Here is a 17539-nt window from a genome sequence, read left to right on the forward strand (position 1 = left end):
GCAAATAAACTCATTCATAAATAAAATCAATCTGTATGTTTCCTGTATTTGTATGTTTCATGTATGTGTCAACACATATGTTGCTTTAAGATTCAGTAAAATTTAAACTTATATAATGCATAGAAAATGAAGTTCAGAATGTTATCACAAAATAGCCAGTGGCGCAAGATTTTAATTCTTACCGGTACACCAGCTTCCACCTGCCTTCTCAGGATGCAGAATTGGTCCTTCTGTGGCGCTGTGGTTTAACTATAGCTCATCTTTCACCTTTCTTTTAGTTGCACATTTGTCTTCTGCTTTGCACTTGAACATTTTCAGAAAGGTTTGTTGCACCGACATTTGTATTGCCCTTTGCTAAACACCAGTGATGTTCGAGTTATCGATTCAACCACCTTCAATTTCACTCTGTGATTTTGTTCTTAACTTCCACGTCATCCAACAATGTTGAAACATTACCATGACAATTTGGATTCCAGCAAGTCTCACCTACTTCAGAGCGCCAGTTGGACTTAATGCATATTGGCAGTGCAAATATACACCAATCAGCCATAACATTATGTCCACCTGCCTAATATTGTGTAAGTCCCCCTTTTGCCGCCAAAACAGCCCTGACCCGTCGTGGCATGGACTCCACTAGACCTCTGAAGGTGTGCTGTGGTATCTGAAGCCAAGACGTTAGCAGCAGATCCTTTAAGTCCTGTAAGTTGCGAGGTGGGATCTCCATGGATCGGACTTGTTTGTCCAGCACATCCCACAGATGGATTGAGATCTGGGGAATTTGGAGGCCAAGTCAACACCTTGAACTTGTGATTCATCAGACCAGGCCACCTTCCTCCATTGCTCCGTGGTCCAGTTCTGATGCTCACGTGCCCATTGTAGGCGCTTTCGGCAGTGGACAGAGGTCAGCATGGGCACCCTGACTGGTCTGCGGCTACGCAGCCCCATACGCAACAAACTGCGACGCACTGTGTGTTCTGACACCTTTCTATCAGAACCAGCATTCACTTTTTCAGCAATTTGAGCTACAGTAGCTCATCTGTTGGATCGGACCACACGGGCCAGCCTTCGCTCCCCATGTGCATCAATGAGCCTTGGCCGCCCATGACCCTGTCGCCGGTTCACCGCTTTTCCTTCCTTGGACACTTTTGATAGGTACTGACCAATGCAGTCCGGGAACACCCCACAAGAGCTGCAGTTTTGGAGATGCTCTGACCCAGTCATCTAGCCATCACAATGTGGCCCTTGTCAGAGTCGCTCAGATCCTTACGCTTGCCCATTTTTCCTGCTTCTAACACATCAACTTTGAGGACAAAATGTTCACTTGCTGCCTAATATATCCCACCCACTGACAGGTGCCATGATAACGAGATTATCAGTGTTATTCACTTCACCTGTCAGTGCTCATAATGTTATGGATGATCGGTGTATAGTGATGCTAATATTGATTTCAATAATGCGATAATATATTTAAACTTTAATATGTATATCTGTTAAAATATGACTTCAGGTAGTCTCTTATTGGTATGCTGTACTGGCAACAAACGTGCTACTGGTATGAAGTACTGGCTTACTTGCACCACTGACATAGGGTTGTCTGCTTGGCTTCTTCAGTCCAGTAGACTTACTAACAGGATCTGTATATCAATCGAGAAGAATAAAATCCCTCAATCCACAAATTTGTCGTTATATTTTTGAATGTGAATTTCTCATTCCCAATGAGTACATTTCTTGTGTAGCACTACTTTCATGGTCTCTCACTGCTTAGCCTTTCCCGGCTTGTCAATCAGTAACACAACACACTGGTAGTTGTTGTCTGTTTGATTGGGACTGACAGAGAGAAATGTTTTTAATTTATTACACATTTATTTCCAATCTGAGCTGCCTTCCGTAGGTTAGAGCAAGTCTTTGACATGATACGTATGTACGTACGACCGGATATCAAATAATACTCATTCTTCTTCAGTCAGCAGTGGTCACTAATAACCATCTACCTGCATTTATTAAATATGTAAAAGGGTATATGAGAGATATAAACAATATACATAATTGTAAGCAAATTAACAGATATTTATATCATACCGAAACAAGCTCCTTGCATGCCTTAAAATCAATTAAATTGAATAAATTACACAAACTGGCTTTATTACTGTATACAATGTACAATAATCACCTGCTTTATTACTGTGTGCTATATAAATATAGATATGGTTTGTATAGTAATCAATTAAATATATGTAATATATATAGAGGCAAATGTTTATTCATGCCTCTTAACAAAATATTGCTGTCAAACTGTGTGAGGCAAAAATACTATGGTGAGGAGAGAGGGGACACTTATATCCTGGGATCAAGCCTGGATCACCAGCACACCGACCCCACTCCTCACTGCAGCGGCAAAGCAGGCAAGCCCAGGAGGAGGCCATAATCTACTCCGGCCTTCGCTGCTCGCACACGCTCCAGGGCAATGCACGTAAAATATAAACACGAACACGACCAACAACTTTTTTCCAGCCGTCATATGAACGTTACAATTAATGTATTCAATAAAAATAATGTCATTTTCTCAACAGTTCACCAACAAAAACATTTTTTACATATGGTTCAGCCTCACTGGCAGTGATGTATCAAGGTGACTTGAAAAGACTGAGACCTGATCATTAAGTAATGTTACTTTGAATATGCTTGTTGGGTTCTTATCAGCCAGTTAACTGCTTGGGGCTACATTTGTGAACTGTGTGCTCTGATCTACATTTGAATCTTAAGCATGTTAGTTTGTCTAATTTGCATTTAAAAAATAGTAATAGTAAAGTCTTAGCATTTGTTCTAAAAATAATATGTCAGAGAGTACATTTGATTAAAACAATCATAATGACAGGGATATGGTGTGGGTTGTGGGGATAAAAATAACGTTTTAATTAGCTGTGCTTTGGCACTGGGATCAATGTATTAAAATCAATCTGCGTCACTTTTCCCACGGGACTCCACTGAACTTCCTCTTTTACAAAAATAAAATAAAAACATTTGTTCAATGTGCACCCCCATCTTGAAGACTCATATTTCCTTTCCTTTAACATATAACATTATCGGCCGATATTGGCCTTTTACAGAAATATCTGTATCGGCACATGTTCCACCAATAATGCACCAATATATTTTCTCAAACTATTGGCTAAATATTTTTTTCAAATTACCGTAAAATCCTTCGTCAGACTTCAGACAAAAAAAATGATTTACCATTATTTTATAACATAGTTATGGTGCTTTAGTTTTTGCTGGAAGCTTCCAAATCCACAGAGAGTCTCACACACCCCTCATAAAACCCTCATAACCAATAGAAAGTATTTTTCTGTGCTTTGCTGCATTTGAGTATCCATAGTTTTGAATGTTTATTTTCATTATGACTGAAGATTACCATATACAATGGCATAGAGGCACATTTGTAACGAAAAGTTAATTAAAATTGATTTTCAAAATTCATAATAGCAAATTAAATTAAGAAAAACAGTAAATGTTCGCTGAAGATGTTGACTTAAATATTAGCAAACAAAAACTGTCTCCAAATGACAAGCAAGCTCAGATCACAGAGAACCATCTAAAGACAATTTGTGAAAACTCATCTCTCAGACAATTGTTGGATAAAACTGAAACTATACATGATATTTATACAACTATTTCAAATCCTACATCATGTTTTGTCTATGATTCGTATTGCAATATGTTTAATACATGTATTAAATAAGCTACACTTTCAAGGGCATTTTTAAATACATTTTTGAAAACAAATGTTGGATGGGCAGTATTGAGCACTGAGCAGGATTGTGAACCTGAGAGAACCTGACGCATGTAAAATGCAAATATAATCTAGACAAGCACTTAACACTATCTTATTATTTGCTCGAATGTATAGAACATGCATATTTTTCTTTGTGTGTGAAATTGCTCATATACCTTGGTCTTTGTTCTAATGTATAGAACATGCATATTTTATATTTTTCCTTTATTCTCCCTTATTCTAACTTATTTATTTTTACAATGTTTGATTTTTGGTTGTTATTTATGATGAAAATTAATATTAAGTTTATTATGTAAAATGTAAAAATGTACAAATCCTGCCTATAGTGCATATTTCACACAATTTCTCTCTGACAGGGAGAGACCTGAGGGATCCATGCTAGAACATGTCTGTTTTGCATTCTAACAAAAAAGTAAATATCATCAGATATATCGGTAATCGGGAAATTGTGCTTCCCAATTATCGGTATCGGTACCAGACCCAAAAAACCTGTATTGGTCAAGCTCTACTATATATTTAATGTCCGATCCATATATTGTTTTCATGTCAATACATTTACCACATGAATTCAACATATATGCTAAAATCCATAAATCATCTTTTTTTAAGTACAAGAACAACTAAATTGATTTCAAAAGCAGGTTACACACCTTTTGTATTAATTATTTACGTTAGTTCTGATAATCATTATCAATTTTATAATGTGCATATGTTAATCTGTCCATTAGCAACAGCCAGAACCGCAACCCTAGTTAACAGCAACACATGGAGTAATGCCCAATCCTCCGCTTGCCCCGTCATGTTGTAGCGTCATCAGTTGCGCAGTATGGACAGTTTAACGATAGCGAGTTTTGTTTCAGGGCTCGGTCATATGCCCTGATGCAAAGCTATATGTTTTGTTTTCTATAAGGCTAATGTATGGCAGAGCCAAACAAAGGGAAATGACTACTCAGTCAATTCCATCAGGCTGAGTTGGCATTCTGTTAAAGTTTTTCCTATAAAAATAAATTACAATAACAATGCCTTCTCTGTGGAGCATTTGTCTCAATGATGTATAAAAAGCCCAGTCTTGTGTCACTTCTCATCTCAGTGCATCAAACATGGGGAAGGTAGTTTGTAAACACTATTTGTTTATGGAGCTTCCTTATATTATTATTATTAGTAATATAATTTTATAGCACAATATTGATCTTTTTTGTGTTTACTTCTTCTTCAGATCATCTTTTACGAGGACAGGAACTTCCAGGGCCGCTCCTATGAGTGCAGCTCCGACTGTGCGGACATGCACTCCTACTTCAGCCGCTGCAACTCCATCCGTGTGGACAGCGGCTGCTGGGTCCTGTACGAGCGCCCCAACTACATGGGCTACCAGTACGTGCTGACCCGGGGCGAGTACCCCGAGTACCAGCGCTGGATGGGCTACAACGAATGCATCAGGTCTTGCCGGACATACAACTATGTAAGTTATGGGATGAATCGTCCATACCACAAAATATTCATAATCCCATTTGGCAAGGCAAATATTACTCCACTTGTTTTCTGATTGCTGGGTTGTTGTTGTTGTTGTTGTTGTTGTTGTTGTTTTTATATGGACAATCAAAATTAAGAACCTTATACTGGCTTATGTAGAACAACCAGTCAGGCAGTCAGTGCGCTATTCTGTAATTCTTGGAATGACAAGAAAGACTCACTGAGGGCCAATCTTCTTTATTAAACTCCTGCTGCCATATAACAAACATTGAGCAAAAATGTCCTTAGAATTCACTTCAGAATTTTGTACACTACTGTTTTTTAATTCAGGCTTTCTGTAAGGATAGACAGAAGTAGACATTTGTTCCATTATCTGATGATTTTATTATTCAGAGCAATTGACGAGTGGAAAGATAAATATACAAACACAAGGTCTGAAGAAAAAGCTACTTTATTTTCTACATTTTGGCAAATCCACTGACGACAACATGAGATACGAAGCCACGGTGAAGGAACTGTCCTGACTGCACAATTGTTGTCATTCATCTTCTTAACGAGCTGAAACTAATTTTAAACTTGCACAGGGTGAGATAGAAGGAGAGCAAGAGGGAGTTGCAGACAAAAGTGTTGGCACCCTTTGTCTTGTGTTAGTTAATTTACTAGAAACTGCTGTTTGCTAGGATGAATGATTTTTCCCTTACCCTAGAAGGGCTGTCATTGGCTGATAAGTACAAAACAGTATGCATTACATTTAATACATTTGCAAATGTCATTTGTGTAGCTGCAGCTCTCCCATTCTCATTTCTCTTTCCTTTCTATAGCAATTAAGTATTAAATGTGATGTTCCCAGTGTAGTGGCTTGTGGTGTTTTTGGTAGAGGTGTAAGGTTTTGATATTTACACACATATCCCTATGGAAATGGCTAAACAAAATCAAAATCATCATTACTGAGAGAAAACACTTTGCACACATGAATTTCTTGCTGTCCTTTTCTAATGTGTGTTAGTAGTTTTTATGTAGCCTAATTTATATATTTTATACAAGACCACATTGAATATATCCACGAGACTTGCTTTCGCCAACTGATGTCTCTCTCTCTCTCATTCTTCAGTCCCGAGGTGGCTCCTACCGCATGAGGATCTACGAAAGGCCCGACTTCGCCGGTCAGATGACAGAGTGCATGGACGACTGCGATTCTGTTTATGATCGCTTCCACTACCGGGAGATCAACTCCTGTCATATCACAGACGGCTACTGGACCTTCTACGAGCAGCCCAACTACAGAGGCCGGCAGTACTTCCTGAGGCCTGGAGAGTACCGGAGATACAGCGACTGGGGAGGCAGCTCCCCGATGGTTGGATCTTTTAGGCGCGTCATGAATTTTTGAAGCACCATTATTCTGAATCCAATATTGCTGAATAAAAAACTGTAAAAGACAAGTCCCTCTCAGTAGTCATTTATAATATATGTATGACTGGTGTGCAGTTGTGAACATCTTGCTGATTCATTAATACACTTCCTGAGAAAAGGTAGGCAACCAGCTGTGCACATATATATTCATGACATTTCTATGACTTACAGCAAAGTGGGGGGGAAATAACTAAAAGTAGTAACATGAAACATTTTTACCCAGTAAAAAAATCATTTGTATGTTCAAAAATGTGTAAACTGAATTTTTATTAAAGTATCTGTTTGGTTTTAGTTGGATAGCTAGTGAAGAAAAGTTACTGTATGTAATGTTAGAATTTGATTGGGACATTGACATAATCTCATCTACCCACTGAAACAAATGATTAAGTTCCATACTGGGGACCCCGAGCCAACACAACAGAACACAACAGTCCTTCAATGATACAGCATATGTGTGTCCCTGTGTACGGCAGCATCTTCACTGATTATGCAATGGTACGACATCTAGTGGAGAAACTGAGAAGGAATTGGTTCTAGGAGTTGTCCAGTATGCATTTAGGCACACTGAATTGAATTGTGAAATGATGAAAACTACCAACAGGATGAAAACCAGAAAAAAATGTAATTATCAGTATCTGTAGCTTGGGGAAGCAGATTTATTTTTCCTTGTAGCAGGTTTATTGGGGGGAGACACCAATGCAAGCTACAGAACACCATTTTAGTCTAACCATGTGACATCCAAATGGATTTGGTACAATGACCCAATAAATAGGCCTATATATTTTGTATGAGTTTTTGGAGTTGAACTAGGCATGTGATGTTGAACGAGAACCACGAAAAGTCTAGTACACTGTTCAAATTTATATTTTATGTTATATAATTGAAATCATCCAAGCTTATCTACATTTTTTAGTGGATAGAAATGTACCTCCTTCATTTGTTGAATGTTTTACCTGACAGATACTCATAAGAAACCACAAACTAAAAACAGATCACAGGTTTCTGAAAGCTTTATGGGGTACTGTGGTGAGAAGGAAAATACATTACCCAACACATCAATGTTCACATGACCTAATGCCGTAACAACTGTTACAGAATGAGTTGGAATAATGGAAAATGATCTCATTAGGTCTGTGGAAAGTGTTTAAGAGAGGTTGTAAAGTTCAGGCGAATTAAAAAATCAAGAAAGAAAGAAAAAAGTCAGGAGACAATATAGTTCCAGTTTATGCAGCTAGACAATGTAAGAGTGAATTCCCTGAGAGCATGACAAACTTTTATTATGTATTGGAGTTACAGTTGGCACTATTAGTAGATCAAAAGGATGAGAATTATTAAGTTTATTAAACCCATAATTTTAATAAACATGGTGCAAAATATAAACTTCATACAGTCACTTTTATCTTGCTATAGACAATGTCTCCATGTTACAATCACAGCCCGACAAGTGTTTTTCTCAGTGCCCTTCAAAGTTTTAACTTTAAATGGCAAAAGTTTGAAACATGCTGTCAGAAGTCCTTAGTCAAAAGCTATTTTAAGTGTCTCAGTTTTTGTACATCTTTCATATCTGAGAACCCTTGTTTGAACTGTCACTTATGTAAGTATATGCGTATAAGGATAAGCCCCAGAGATGAATTGCTTTGGCAAAGGATTTCCTAAACTGTTGCTCACGTCATCACAGTGACTACGGCGGGGCCACAATGCTTTACCACATCTGCCCCATACAGTAATCTATCCTGCATCTGGATGAAAAAAGGCTGAATGTATTCAAGTGTGAGATAAATTAAGCAGTCAGTAGGACATTTCATATGTTTTATTTCTGTGGACGAGCTTGAGGTTACATGTGCATCTCACCACTGCTCTATAAAGCGATTGCCCTTTTCCGTGGGCCTTGTTCAAATGAAGTTCTTTTGCATGAGCACCACCCATCCAGAAGATCCTACAGGAAGTAGTGCAAAACAGTTTAACTGAATGGATACAAGCTTTCTGGAAACAAAGACCATAGGATCATACGGTCAGCTTATATACAAAATACAATAGCCATTAAACATCGTATAAAGCCACGTATTTTGTAACAAACGGAACATCTGCTATTGTGCTGATATAAACACTGAGCTCATTTAAATGATAATGAATCCACTGGCAGTGCAAATCTTACATACATCTCTCTCTATATATGTACATATCTGTCTTGACAGTTTCCACATGGTGCACTGTCTTTGGAAAATTAATGTTAAATATTAAATTTAGCCCCAGCTAAACACAGAAGGAATGGGGAAGGTAGATGTCGATGCTCTGTCTTCTGTTCATATTTGCTATATCAATTCGGATGTTTCTTTTTGCTGCAATAATGCAATCTAACAAAGCACTTTTGTTTCGGACAGATCATCTTCTACGAGGACAGGAACTTCCAGGGCCGCTCCTATGAGTGCAGCTCTGACTGCCCCGAGCTGAGCTCCTACTTCAGCCGCTGCAACTCCATCCGGGTGGAGAGCGGCTGCTGGGTCGTGTACGAGCGCCCCAACTATATAGGCTACCAGTACATCCTGACCCGGGGGGAGTATTCAGACTTCCAGCGTTGGATGGGCTTCAACGACTCAATCAGATCGTGCCGTTTAATCAGAAATGTAAGTACTGCTCAGAAGTGGGGCAGCACGGTGTATTCCCTGAGACTCTTACTGGACGCACGTTATGCTCTGTAATCCCCAGCCACAGCCTGAGAAGCCCTCTGTGTTTTTAAATTGGGGTATTCGCATCAGAGGGCAAAGATACATCTGTTCATTTATTCACACAGAAACATAGGGAGAAACAGATAGGAAAAGCCTGTTGGCAGACAGTAGCAGTAGATAATCAAACCATTCTCAAACCAGACAGTTCAGGTTTTCCTATCTGTACGCCAAATTCCGTTTTGTCTGTACAATCACTGCCTTATCGCTGACAAGGACAATTATTCGTAGGCATTTTGGAAGAATCTGACACATTGCTGGTTCAGATTGATGGTCTAGGTCTGGAATACTTCTGACTCTTCATGATACTTTGTCAATTTGAATATTGTAAAGAACATGAAAACACCCAGCTGGTTGTCTGACAGCACTGTGGGGGAAACAGATTACTTTCCTGAATGTGCAAACAGTCTTGAACTCCAAACAAGCAAGCAACGTATGCATACATTTGTGTCCATGCAATAGTGCAACTAATTAATATTAAAGACAGTATTTACTCATAGGTGAAAACAGTACTAAATGTTATTTAGCAGAACTATATTAAATATCCCTGCAGCTTAGACTGTGAAATCCCACAAGATCTTCTTTACATGTCTTGAAATTTGAAAGCACTAAATCTCTGTCTTGCCTGTGTAAACACACGCAAATGAGATCAGAGATCAGAGAAGGCAACTATACAACCCTATGGGAGGTTCAAAATCTTGTCTGCTAATGTAAAGGAGAATTCTGGGTAAAGGCAGACAAAAATGAACATACCATCAACAATCATTATCAAATATATTTTGATTACAGCTCCTCTCAAGCAATGAATCTATTGTTCTGCAAGCTGGATGGCTATTCTGCACCTGGGCTATGCAGAACGCTATGAAAAACAAACAAAACCAATAACTATAAAATCGACAAAAAAAACATTTTGGAACTAACGTTATTTGCAAACATTCACTAAGAGATTTTCATCCTCGACATCTAAATGTACTTAATGTCTAGATATTGTAGCAAACAGTGCCAGCCCAGACTAAAAACAAGAATCTGAATAACGACACACTGCCTGCTCTTCTGTATGTGTGTTCTCCACAGATAACTTAATGACTCAATAGCCAAAGACACAGAAACTGATGTTTTTCATCTCAATCAAACCATAGAGCTGTATAAAATTAATTATTCACACTTCATTGCACTGGTCTAGTATCATTTACCTCAAGGACCGACTTCTTCATAAACACTAAGACCATGTTAGTCAATTCAAAAATGTATCCCCCTCTATGTTGTGGCTTCAGGACAGTAGACCAACTGTACAGTGGAGTTTACGACTCCTGCAGAACTAGATGAGTATCGGAGATCCCATCTTCACTGTAATAGTGAAAATGATAGTGTACACTTCTATACAGTTTTATATGTATTTGAAGAAAAACAACATATAAATGAGAATGGACATTGATATCCCACAGTAGGTTTTTACTTTTACTTACTTAATTTACTTACTGCTTCAGACTGTCTAAGCCAGGGGTAGTCAATTACTTTTTGTAGGGTCCAAATTTCTTTGTTCACAACCACGTATCACCAGCAAAAAATCAAATGACATTATGAAGTAAACGAGATGGTTTCTGGTGCTTGTCGATCACAGAGTTCTATGTCGGTGGAGCTCTGTAATTGAAATATGTGTCTTTATTGTAAATAAGCTATTTCCGCCTCTGATGCAGCAGTTTCTAGGTGAATACAAGCTATGGCACCGTGCCCCCCTCTAAATACATCACTGGTCATGTGTATGCACTTTAAAATTTTGGAGGCAAGGTTGAAATATGTCCACGTGTCAAACGATCTGCAGTTTAGCTGTTTATTTATAGAAATCAGGAAAACAAACCAAATACCTTTTTTTGACAAGTACAAAGTGACGCTCTTGCCCCAGTGCAGAACGTGTATAACTAACTAACTAACTAACTAACTAACTAACTAACTAACGGGAACACAAGCTCTATATAGGACATCCCATATTAATACATCACATCCCAATGGCTAATAACCAGGAAGGGCTACTACTAGGTTCCACACAATAAGCACTGAGTGCAACAAACTCCCATAAATATACATTAAAAAAAAATCATGATAATAAGTTAATTACAATTATTCTCACAGTCCGCCTATTGACTTCCCCTGCTCTAAGCAATTACATTTCCAGTATAAAGAATGCATATGGTTCTTTAAAATCAATTTAACTAAGGAGATTTAAGAAAAAAAAAAAATATATATATATATATAGGAAACCAGGCTCAGAACGGTGCATCTGAAATCAGTACGGCATGTAAACCTCCCACGTCAGCAGACCTTTTGGCGTAGTGGGCCTATCGCTGTCCCGGGTGGAGCGCTTGGAGAAACGCATTGAAAATCCTGAGTGTGGAGCTCCGACCCGCACACACTACACATCCTGCTCAGCTTCTTACGTTTTCCATAACAGCCGATCAATTTTCCACGTGCACTTTTGTGCATCTCTCCCTTTTCTTTTTCTTACGAGTTAAGTAATGATATGAAACGTAAGTGAATCATGTAAAACAGAAAAAGGACAGAAATAGATAAAAGACCCAGGTGATCGTACAGGGTTCCTCACATCATGGTTGGCTGGAGTACATCCATAGGTCTGGTCTAATCCTGTATAAATATCTGCTGTAATGATTCTCTGCGTTTCAGACCACCACCGGCTCGTACAGGATCCGGATATATGAGCGGCCTGACTTTGCTGGTCACATGATGGAGTTCTCAGAGGACAATCCCGCCGTGTATGAGCGTTTCCGCCACAGGGAGGTCCACTCCTGCAGCGTGCTGGACGGCGCCTGGGTGTTCTTCGAGCACCCCAACTACCGTGGGCGGCAGTACCTGCTGGAGCGCGGAGAGTACCGCCGTTACGCAGACTGGGGCGCGATGCACGCTGCCGTCGGCTCCTTCAGACGCATCATGGAGTTTTAAACAGAGTGTCTTCTTAGGCCATGGCCTACTTTTGTGAAGCAGATATTATTTCTCAATACATTTTAATAAAGAAAAAACTAAACTAAACATTTGTGCCCTGTGCTTATTTCCCTGGAAAATGCATGAAATACTTATTCACGATAGGACTAGTTAGTATCGGAGATTATCTTTATTTTATTTTCAAACACTTACCATTGAACCTAAATTTAACCACTCATTTTGTAGGGGGTGGGATTATATAAACAAAGAAAATAAATCTATTATGCTTTGACTCATTTAATCTTAAACCTCTTGGCCAGTACTCTTGGCTATCGCTAGCATCCTGAGAGAGTCTTTATACATCTAGGTGTGGCTTAATGGATGAGATGATGTGTTTAAATGCCAAAATCACACAGCAGGGCAGACCCACTTTCCTCAAAACAACAACAGTTATTAGCAAATATGTGAGTCTTGTGGTAGCACATAAGTAAGTCAAATCTTGATGAAGATGATAAAAAAAAACGTGACTTATGAACAATTTGAAAAGGAATACATAGGTTTCTGTTCCTTATGTTTCCTACCATTTGTTTCCAAGATGAGCTCAAGTTTCCAGTTTTGTAATCCAGTGGATGATACCGGTCTCTTAACAAAAGAATTTCTGCAGTCGAGGACTCCAGGACGTGTTGCTCCAAGTGAGCCCTGCATTAACCAAATGCCAGATTTCACTCACGTTTATGTGTCATGGTAGAAACGTAAAGTGCAGTAAAGCACAGTGAAAGCATTTTAATGTGTACTCTTCACTGTTATGTTGTTTGCCAAGTGTAAGACTCTCAGCTTTCTATGATGTGAAGCATTCTCTGATGTGAAATATTTGCATATCCGTATTTATGTCCCTCCGCATTCTGAAATTCTGTATTTCCAAAAACAACTGTGCATTGCATGTCCATGGCACACCGGCGGCACTATGGGCTAGAAAAACATTTAAACATTTAAAGGCTAAGACATTGTCTGGAAGATCGTTCCACAGCTTCGGGGCCCTATAACTGATTGCTCGACCACCTGCAGTTTTCTTGTGTATTTTAGGGAGCACTAAGTAACCGGCTTCCTGGGATCTCAATGGCCGACCTGGAGTGTATTTGATAAGGAGATATTTTAAGTATGGAGGTGCCAGTCCCTTTAGTGCTTTAAATGCAAGTAAATTAACTTTAAAGTCTATCCTGTAGTGCATGGGCAGCCAGTGAAGAGAAGCCAATACTGGAGTGATGTGTTCATGTTTTTCTGTTTTAGATAGATTTCTTGCAGCAGCCTTTTGAACTAACTGAAGTGCAGAAATAGCTCTGTTTGTGCTGCCTGACAGAATGGCATTGCAGTAATCCAATCTAGATGTAACAAATGCGTGTATCAATTTCTCAGTGTCCTGTAACAAGAGGAATTGTCTCAGTCTAGCAATGTTTCTAAGCTGGAGGAAGGAAGATCTCGACACATTCTGAACATGTGATTCAAAAGATAGATTATGATCACAGATGACACCCAGGTTTCATGCCATCTCCTTGGGGAGAAATTAAAGTTATCATTACTCAGTTTTGTCAGTGTATGATGAACAGTTAGATTTTTGTCCCCTAAAATTAGGAGTTCTGTTTTGTCTGAATTAAGCATAAGAAAATGACTCTTTTCCACTTTAATCTTGGACAGACAGCAGATTAGTGTTTCTATGTCTATGGTATTGTTAGGATTTACTGACAAATATAATTGTGTGTCGTCTGCGTAACTGTGAAAGTTAATGTTGTTGAATGATATCACCTAAAGGGAGCATGTACAATGAAAAAAGTATAGGTCCAAGGACTGAGCCATGTGGGACTCCATACTTAACCTCAGTCACATTTGAGTGGTTCTCATTAATCTGTACATATTGGAGTATGTTTGACTGATATGATTTGAGCCAAGACAGAACATTATGAGACTGTATCAAGTGCTGTATCAAGATTTTGTGGTTGATTGTGTCAAAAGCCGGAACAGAAGCCTGATTTAAATTTTTCATAAAGATGATTATCAGTTAGAAAAGCTTGCAATTGGTTTGCAACTACTTTCTCTAGAACCTTAGAAAGGAAGGGAAGGTTTGAAATAGGTCAGTAGTGTTTAAGTTTAACACAGTATATAACTCTGAAATGTAAATTATTTTTCAGTTTTTGGTAACCTAAACTTTTCTTTTAACCTCTGTCAGTTTATCACTTACCTTTGTACCATTTCAAGTTATTCACTGGACTTGAACTGCTTACATTTAAATAAAAACTGGAAAAATTGGGGTGTTCTAAAACTTTTAACCGGTAGTGTATATATTTATAACTATACATATGTGCCCTCTATGTGACATGCATGTCTTATTAAAAATAGACTCTGATAGAAACTCAGTACATACAATATTTGCTTTGACTTTGGTGCATTCCAGAGGTCCAGTTCCAGAGGGAAAACGGACTGGAATATCTAAATGAATAGATAATTTCAAAATAATGTATACATTTATTTTATTAGACCAAGCCTTGCAAGGGAGGTTCCAGGCCCTCGCGACCTGGTCACTTTAACAAATACATTGAAAGCGTGGGCAGTTCAGCGGCCCCTTTGTCCCAAGCTTTGCAAAGCAACTTGATGATTCCAAACATCCATTCAACAGCCAGGGTGAGTGCTGCCCCCGCGGGCCTGTGTGCCTTGGCCACGCTCAATAGAGGTGGCTAAACCTCCCAACAAAGGGCTCAAAGCCATGCTGATGACTCAGGGGGTTCTGCCAATAAGGATCTCGCACATGCCAATCATTGTTCTGCTGACACGGCTGGAAAGCTTCTGTGGGCCCTGAAATAACAAAGTTCTTTATGATAAAGGCCCTATATAAGCACTTTCATGGCAGGTCTCCTGACTGCAGTGTGTAGACCCAACCCTCTTTGGCACTAGTCTCAAAATGGGCAAGGTAAGGCAATGGCGAAGAGAGCCCGACTGTTTTACACTTGGGGTTTCTCTGGGGTTGGCTGTCCTGCAGCGACAGGGCAGGACATCAGACAGGTCTTACAGAACAATGTGTCAGCTTGCTTTCACACCCTGTATATTGTTCTTCGACCTCTGAAGGGGATTGCTAAGATTTGGGAAATTTCTCAAGGAAAGCAATGGCCAGAAGTACTAAAATTTTATTCCAGTGCTCTGAGCTACTTTTATGTTGAATACTTTTAATAATTGCTTCAGAAATATCAAGCAACTGTCAGTATGAATAGCATTGCCCTCATAAGCATCTGAACTGTGTCTTAGTTTGTCTTGTTAGCTTATACACCTAACAAATGTTTTACATTGATCTCCTGTGTTAAGATGTGTTATGTGTTATTTCTAATAAAAGGATCAGACTTTCCTTGTCAAGTTCATTATGCAATACTGCTTTCAGGTTATCGATTCACTTTCTTTAGCAACAAGACTTTACACCTGGTATTCCTGCTGGCGTGATCTGAGTCTAAAGGAGGGGTTCTTTGTTCAATCTTCCACATTTCCTTTGATCACAGATCATCTTCTACGAGGACAGGAACTTCCAGGGCCGCTCCTATGAGTGCAGCTCTGACTGTGCGGACATGCACTCCTACCTCAGCCGCTGCAACTCCGTGCGGGTGGACAGCGGCTGCTGGGTCCTGTACGAGCGCCCCAACTACAGCGGCTACCAGTACGTGCTGACCCGGGGCGAGTACCCCGAGTACCAGCGCTGGATGGGCTTCAATGACTGCATCAGGTCCTGCCGTATGATCCCCGATGTAAGTCTCACTAGCACCTGTCACAGTTCCACTGTTCTTCCTTGCTGCCACCAATTGTTGGGCTGCCATTTAAAATCATACATGTCTGGTTGGTTCATAGTTGCAATTAGATCTCAGATTCCTGTAGAGCCAGCCTAGCCTGACAGTTGGCACACCTTGTTCTATGTGGCATCTCTGTTGGTCACAATTCTCTCATAGGTCCAGCATGCGGGCGAGATGTGAGTTGAGTCTGGTGCTAGTTCTGAGTAGCTTTCACATGCTAAAACCATGCTTATATAGTGATTTTACCCTGATAGTCTGGGACCAGCCCACAAAGCTTAGATTTTGTATTGTGCTCATACATTATGGTATAATACAGAAATGGCATTTAAACATATATAAACATTTGTATTGTTTCTAGTCTCTCTAAGTTATTTCTTTACCCCGTGTGAATTTCAGTCTGGTGAGCAGGTTTTGGTCTAATTATTGACTCCCAGTACCCGGCATTATTGCCTGGAGACTCATCAGCTTTGGGAAACTGAGTGAAGTTGTATCCCTTTAATTTGTATTCACCTCAATCAATACAGTTAAAGGTGTTACAAGTCTAGCAGGGTTTATGAGATGAGAAGAGAACGTTGCTGTCATCGTATCGGCGTGGCTGGGACTGTGCTTTAAAACGTCTTCAGGAAGATGATACGATACTGTTCTAAAACCAAGGAATGAGAACTCCTGCAGAAGTTTTTGATGCATTTCATTAATTCAATCAAATATATATTGGCCCTTTCAATGATTTTAATTCTTAGATTACAAATAAAATGTATTCAAACATCACATAGTCAGCATGATATTCAGAACAGGGCAATTTTGACAGTTAATCCTGTGTGTTGCAGCACCACAGTACCTCCTACCGAATGAGGGTCTATGAGAGAGAGAACTTCTCTGGCCAGATGATGGAGTTCATGGATGACTGTCCCTCTGTCTACGACCGCTTCCGTTTCCGCGACATTCACTCCTGCAACGTGATGGACGGCTACTGGACCCTCTATGAGCATCCTAACTACAGAGGCCGGCAGTACTTCATGAGGCCCGGAGAGTACAGGAAGTTCAGCGACTGGGGGGCCTCCTGTGCCTCTATTGGCTCCTTCAGGAGAGTCATGGACCATTAAAACAAGGACCATTGATTGACCAGACCCCAATGATTTGTTATCGGTTCTGTCTGCAAAATTGATTAAACCAGATTTGGGAAACATGAGTCTGAGCTCTTCCTTTGTGGTTGGTTTGCCAATGCGGGTCTTCATCTTGACTAAAAAAACTACATTTTGTGTTTATTACAAAGCCAGCTATACACAAAAGCTCTTGTATGGTCTCCCTTATTGGTGTAAAAGTCATTAAATAGGCCTGTCTTTGAGAGGGTGTTGTTTTGATTTCCATCTCACACTAGACAGCAGTCC

General features: G+C 39.6%; 3 protein-coding genes across 3 annotated transcripts; all 3 read left to right on the forward strand.

Moving 5' to 3' along the window:
* Positions 1–4917: 4917 nt before the first annotated feature.
* LOC136711628 (gamma-crystallin M2-like) lies at positions 4918–6702 on the forward strand. Its single transcript, XM_066687996.1, has 2 exons — positions 4918–5252; positions 6375–6702. The coding sequence occupies exons 1-2, from the start codon at positions 5076–5078 to the stop codon at positions 6648–6650; spliced, it is 453 nt and encodes a 150-aa protein (XP_066544093.1). The 5' UTR covers positions 4918–5075; the 3' UTR covers positions 6651–6702.
* Positions 6703–8891: 2189 nt separating this feature from the next.
* LOC136711624 (gamma-crystallin M2-like) lies at positions 8892–12351 on the forward strand. Its single transcript, XM_066687991.1, has 3 exons — positions 8892–8950; positions 9055–9297; positions 12076–12351. The coding sequence occupies exons 1-3, from the start codon at positions 8942–8944 to the stop codon at positions 12349–12351; spliced, it is 528 nt and encodes a 175-aa protein (XP_066544088.1). The 5' UTR covers positions 8892–8941.
* Positions 12352–15239: 2888 nt separating this feature from the next.
* Positions 15240–17335, forward strand: LOC136711623 (gamma-crystallin M2-like). The gene is made up of 3 exons (XM_066687990.1): positions 15240–15289; positions 15867–16109; positions 16979–17335. The coding sequence occupies exons 1-3, from the start codon at positions 15281–15283 to the stop codon at positions 17252–17254; spliced, it is 528 nt and encodes a 175-aa protein (XP_066544087.1). The 5' UTR covers positions 15240–15280; the 3' UTR covers positions 17255–17335.
* Positions 17336–17539: the final 204 nt, after the last annotated feature.

Source organism: Amia ocellicauda, chromosome 16 (assembly GCF_036373705.1).
Source record: "Amia ocellicauda isolate fAmiCal2 chromosome 16, fAmiCal2.hap1, whole genome shotgun sequence".
NCBI classification, from domain to species: domain Eukaryota; kingdom Metazoa; phylum Chordata; class Actinopteri; order Amiiformes; family Amiidae; genus Amia; species Amia ocellicauda.